Genomic DNA, 6,613 nt, shown 5'->3' on the forward strand with positions numbered 1-6,613 from the left:
TATAGTAGTGAATAAGTTAAATGGCCATAAAGGCTAGGGCAATTGTCCAAAATAAAATCTTCAAAACCTAAACATCTTCCTCCAATCCTCTCCCTTTCCAGCCTCCACACCCCCTCTATTACTTTTCCCTTTTTGTCTTCGACTAGCGATAATCGGCGCTTCTCTCTTCCAATTACAAAGATCTGTATATTGTACTTTTTGTTTTTTCATTTTGTTATATGTTAAGATTCTTGTAAAAGAATTGTCAAGACATAATCTTTTTTTTTCTTGAGATTCTATTATCGTTACTTAGCAAACTTCATCTTTGTATTAATTTTTTTTTTTTGGGTTGGGGGGGGGGGGGGGGGGGGGGGGTTGGTTCATTCTTATTGTGCTGATTGTTAGTTTAATTTCTGAATTTACAGATGCATTTTAAAGACAAGAGTTAGAGAGGAGGAAAATTGACTTTGCAGACATTCGTTTAGCCTTTTTGTTAATGGTATGGAGATACATAAAATGTATTTATATCCGTTATTTTTATTTTATGATTCACATATAAGTTTGTGACAAACTATTTTTGGTTCATTGTTTCAGGCTTTCAGCATATTGATGTAGGTAAAACCTACTTCATCCTTCCCCTGAATGCAAGAAGATCATCGGGAGGGTTGCAGCATCACAAATCCCAGACAAATGCCCCTTTTTTTTTTGGATATGAGAAACTTTAGAATTTTACGGATTGTGGTTGAAATGTATAACATATTGTACATAATTTGTAATATTTGTTACTATCCAACCTATCTAGTTTTGTTCTACAATCTCATGATGTATGATTTGGAAGTATTGTGTATTATGAATGCCTTGAGCTTTAGTTATATATTTGTGTATTTTTTGTATGAATTAAGTCATACCTTAAGCTTATTATGTTGTTAATGTTCATAATATGTATGGATATGGAACCATTGAAAATATTTAATCTGGAAAAATAGCAATAGATTTGCAATGAAAAGTTTTATTGCTACTAATAAATAGATTTATATCAATAATTTATAATTTAATATATAATAAAAATATATCCATGGATCTTATGCCGATTTGTAGCTATGAAATTTTGAGTGTGTAGCTAGACATAAATACATATTAATAACAAGAGGCTAATATGTATGCATAGCTATATATTTTAATTTTTGTGGCAAAATAAATTACATCATTTGCCACAATATATCACTTCATGGCTAAAGCATAAAGATAGTCACAGAATTTATTTTGTCGTGGCAAAAGAATAAAATCACTTGCTACAAATATATTTTTCGTGGCAAAAATTTCTTACCATCATAGCTACAACACAAAAAATTCGTAGCAATAAGTATTAATCCTTAGCACGGATCATGTAAAGTTTGTAGCTAACTTTTAGCTACGCTACATATTGCTACGAATGCTACGAAATTTTTTTTGGTAGCTAAAGTGTTTAGCCACGAATTTTTTTATATTTAGCTACAATGTATTTTATAGCAATATATGCCTTGTGTTGTAGTGGTGCCTTTTAGCATGTGTTTATATCTAGCTGAATTATTGGCCACTTTCCCGTTTTTGAATTGGCAATTGTTCATATACCATTGGCTACAAATTGTACCAATACCTTTTACAGAAAAAGGAGCGACTCAACAAATAGAGTTATGTGTGGACAACACAAACTTTTTTGTGCCAATATTAAAACACCAAAAAGAATGAATGATAGGACTACGGAAAAGTCTATTTCATACCTTTGCCATCTTGAGACTGATCAAGTATATCCTATCCACTTTGAGTTGTGAAAAATTGTGACAGAAGTTACAGAATGAATCCTTGGGAAATAAGTACTACTAAAAATACAAGTTGCTCTAAATATAATGCAAGCTTGGCTGTAATTGAAAATCAAAATATAGATTAGAGGAGGCAAATTCAGAAACGTATTGTATATATCAAAGTTTGTCAGATAAAGAAATGAAACAAACTGCAGTGGCTGATGTTAACTACCTCAATAATTGGAATTCCGAACAAATTTAATTTTAGTGATGGTATAAATTTAACCAATAAAATCTCCTCTTAGGTTGTCATAAAAAAACAATGTCCTCTTATGTTCTACGTGACACTTGGATACCATTGCATTTTGCTCATTAAGATAAGAGCATGCTCAAATATTGGCAAGGATTCTATGTTTCCTTAAACAATAATTCTCACCATTTTGCCTAATTCGTGACACATGCATGCTCTTAGCCGCCCATTAAATTTTTGTATAAATAGGTGTAGAAGTATTCCAGCTATTCATCAAGAAAAACTTCTTACAATTTAGAGTTTACTTAAAATTAACCATGATTGCTTTGGTACTCTTCCTTTTTCTCTTTCCATTTGCTTCTGTCTCGTCATCTCCTAATAATTGCCCAAAATGTGGCACAATGGGCGTACCATACCCCCTTAGTACTAGTGATAATTGTGGTAACCCTAACTATAAGGTTTACTGCAATAATGACAACTTAGAGTTCTTGTCATCCGTAGGATTTTACTACAAAATCCTCAATATCAGTCCATATACTTCCAGTCTTATTATTAGCCCTCCTTCCATACAAAAAGACTCTTGCCAATCTTCTGATCTTTCTTTAGGTGGCTTAAAGATTGATGAAACTTCTCCTTTCAACGTATCTTCTCGAAACACGATTATGTTATTTAACTGCTCTGATAATATCCTTTTATCCCCACTGAACTGTTCTTCGAGCAGCCCTTGTAGGAAATTTGAGTTGAGTACGAAAGGAAGGAACTGTAAGAACACATTGTGTTGCAGTTACTTGAAAGATGCATCGATGACTTCCCATAGAATTAGGATTAGGGGTGAAGGCTGCACTGCTTATATTTCTTTGGTTAATTTTAAGGCGGAAGAGTCTATTAATGCATGGCGCTATGGCATTGAGCTACAGTGGATACCCCCAAGCTAAGCATGCATCAACCTATGTTGCTCGAACTTCTAAAAAATGCTACCGTGTCCGTATTAGATCTTTTAACGGTACATCACTTTTGGAGTATCCAACACGCTTCCGACTATACTTTTGAAGAGGCCGAGTAACATAAATTAGGGCAACATTATTCTCATAGTAACTTAAATCCTGTTGTCGTTAAGACTTCTTCGTATTGTGTCCATGAAAACAGGAGTATTACGTACTACTAAATAATTTGAGAATAATGTTACGTATGTTGCAACTTTAATTTCTAGTCTATGTGGTTGTCGTGTCTTTAAGTTGTGAATATTTCTTATGGTGTTGAAGTACTATATAAATCCATGTATTTCCTATATAAGAGTCCCTTTTCTAATGTAGTACTATTTTTATTTATTATTTATTCGCTCAATGCAGTCACCGATTTAGAATAGATGCAACACAACGGTTTTAGTTGAACCTACAACATCTAGTTATTCATATATACACACACGTGCGTACGTACTTTATGTAGATATATACATGAATATGAAGAAATAAAAATGTGTACATGTAAAGAACATAATTCGATTATTCGAAGTTATCCTAAATCAGCCAATGCCAATGGGTTCTTTAATTCTTTTTCTTTTTCCATTAATGAGCTGATGTATTGATCACCGCTTGGATATAATTCGGGAACATAATACAAAATTCCGAAAAGTAGTTTGAACAGTTTGTTTTCTATGATGTGATGGATCCGGATATTACGATATTTTGAAGAAATTGCTTCTCTTTGTCATTCAAAATTTGTTAGTTTAAGCTCTCTGAGAGTCCAAATACTATATTTCAGACAATTATTTTGAATAGTTTGGAACGTCAGAGTTTTCTTTTTTAGCCGTTTTATGTGATTTTGGATCTTTAAATACTCATATTCTAATAAAATTTTGATTTCAATAACAGAGACTGAAAGTATATGTCACGTCAATCGTCATCCACCCCTTGAAAAATAACACAGAAGTCATTATTGGATATTTAAGGACTATAATTACCTCTAGCCAAACAGAAGTTAGGATTTGGATCTAACAATAAAGGTTAGAGGTCTAGCCAAAGATTAGTTTAAGTAGTTCTTTATTCCCAAATAAACTATTCAAAATCTATTTGGGAGATAGTTTCTCAAGTCACCTTTTAATGTTTGTATTTTATTGTTAGATGGAATTATTTTAACGTGCGCTCGCATCGTGGCAAGCATTGACGCCAATTCCCTTGTCTTCCATCCTTTAAAGGATTTAATACAACAAATTTATTTTGTATTTCTTCATTTTCAACTCAAATTTATTTTTTATCGCTTCGGTTTCGAATCAAATGTAGTGAATCAAACAAAAACATTATTTTCGCAATTCTTGGTAAATAAAATTAATTTGATCTTCCTTCAGAAGTAATAACCATTATTCTCTTTCTTGGAACCTTACTCCTTAATTACAACGCCATGGATCGACCGGCTTATTAGCAAACACCAACTTAGTCTCATATTGATTGAGATCGGAGTATGTATAACATGTCTCTTTAAAAGATCATCTGCGGTTTAATTAATCTCATGTGCTTTTATGATTCATTATACCTCAGATTCATTGTTCTAGCTTAATAAGTTATGGTGGAAATATTAGATGAACCATTTATTAAGCTCATCATTTATCTTCTTCTTTTTTCTTTCTGTTAGATGTTCTTCTGATATATGAATTGAAATAATAGATAAAGAAAATTAAGAGATAAGGCACTTCTCCTTATATAAGGAGTTGAATCATGAAGTCAACTTAATTCTGTTTTTGCATTCAATATTGTATTGGGCTATAATTGATAGACTTTAGCTGACATTTCACATTTGACCTTGGAGAATTTATGAATAACAGAACATGGAAACAAATTTAATTTATACTTAAAAGTCTAAACATTATTCTTGCTTAAAGCAATGATTTTTGAAATTTATAATGTATTCTAGCCTTTGAATTTTTTAAAGGTGTTCACATCACAAAATCTAAGGGTTTGCCCAAAGCCCCGAATCTACGGATAACAAGGTAGCTACCAATCTAACAACCTAAGAAAATGTTTTGTTATAGGTGTAGTGGTTTTTACTTTTTAGGCATCTGACATGTGCGCAGACCCATAAGGCATATAGAGAAACGAAACTGAGCCCAAGACTTTTGTAACTCAAAAATAAATTTTTGAAACTAAAATAACCCATTAAAAAAAAAATAGGCTTTACAAACAGAATCTGTGCATAAAAGGACCAAAGTGTAGTTTTACACTTAAGTCTTTTTACGCATATATTTTGTGCGTAAAAGCTCTTAAATATACCGGCTTCATCTTCCCCACCACTGGTCCCCCACGATCAAAACAAAAAAAAAAGCCATTAAAGGTCAAAAGAAAAATAAGCCATTAAAGGTGCGTTTCCGAGGTTCCACGTGATCAAAAACATCGTTTTTCTTGTTGATTTCCAACCCAAAAGTCAATATTTTTGGTATATTGAAGTCTAGGAACAAGTTTCTTCGCAATAAAGCGGCGTATAATTCAATTCAAAAACTCAAAATTAAAGCTTCAATCTGGGTATTTTACTACGATTTTTCTGTTACATTATTAACCTAAGCATTACTATTGTGTATTATTTGCGGATATCGACAAGAAAAAAAAAACTTTTACGCAACCTCAGAGGGAGTTGAAGAGAGGTCTTTCAGTTCGTTCAAAGGCACTAGGGACGAGCCATTACAGATGGTCTGATGCTTCTGGAGTTCGCTTATATCGAATTGTCCAAAAGCTCATCAACCTGTCCGAGGGATGATGAAGGCGATGCCACAATTGAGGGAACTGCCCTCTTACTCTTTTTTAGATAAGAATGCGAAAGACCCTGACCCTGCCAACCAAGCCCACTCAGATAGACTAAGTAGACTAAAAAAAGTGCACAAGAAAGACTAAGGAAACACGCACTATTTTTGTGCACAAAATGGAGGCTGTTTCTGCCCGTTTTTTCATTATTTTTTTTTAAAATTTTTTATTTGTTTATTTAGTATTTGTTATTTGTTAATTGTTAGATTAGTTATTTCAATTGTTAGACTAGCTAATTATTTATTTAGTTTTTGTAAGCCAATTGTTTATTTGCCAATAATTTGTTAATTATTTGATTAGTTAGTTAATTGTTTGTTTATTAATTATATGCTAATAATTTGTTAATTTTTTGATTAGTTAGTTAATTGTTTATTTATTAATTATATTCTAATAATTTGTTAATTGTTTGATTAGTTAGTTAATTGTTTATTTATTAATTATATGCAAATTGTTTGCTAGCTAATTGTTAATTTTTGATTTGTTAATTATTAATATTTATATCTTTAATTGTTAGTTTATTTATTTGCTAATTAGAAATTGAAAATCCTTAGTTTAAGGATTCAATCCTTTTTATAATTTCTTAGTAAAAGATTACATAACTAATACTATGTATTAGAGATTAATTAAAAAAATAATGATTAATTTAAAATGCGTAAAAAATATACCACTTTAATCCTTACTTCATGTATTAATGATTAATTTGAAATGCCTAAAATAGATAGGACACCTCCATAAAACCGGGGCCCTTCCACAACAGAGGGGTACTTTATCTACACCATGAGCATAGGTCCCAGTATGTATGGGATGCACCAGTA

General features: G+C 31.8%; 1 protein-coding gene across 1 annotated transcript; it reads left to right on the forward strand.

Moving 5' to 3' along the window:
- Positions 1-2,327: 2,327 nt before the first annotated feature.
- Positions 2,328-2,945, forward strand: LOC132645903 (wall-associated receptor kinase-like 20). The gene has a single exon (XM_060363158.1). The coding sequence runs from the start codon at positions 2,328-2,330 to the stop codon at positions 2,943-2,945; it is 618 nt and encodes a 205-aa protein (XP_060219141.1).
- The last annotated feature ends 3,668 nt before the right edge of the window (positions 2,946-6,613 follow it).

This window comes from Lycium barbarum, chromosome 6 (assembly GCF_019175385.1).
Source record: "Lycium barbarum isolate Lr01 chromosome 6, ASM1917538v2, whole genome shotgun sequence".
In the NCBI taxonomy this organism is placed as follows: Eukaryota; Viridiplantae; Streptophyta; class Magnoliopsida; order Solanales; family Solanaceae; genus Lycium; species Lycium barbarum.

What these genes read in the sequence shown, in the direction of transcription:
- LOC132645903 (XM_060363158.1), top strand. Translation starts at nt 2,328, where the DNA reads ATGATTGCTTTGGTACTCTTCCTTTTTCTCTTTCCATTTGCTTCTGTC.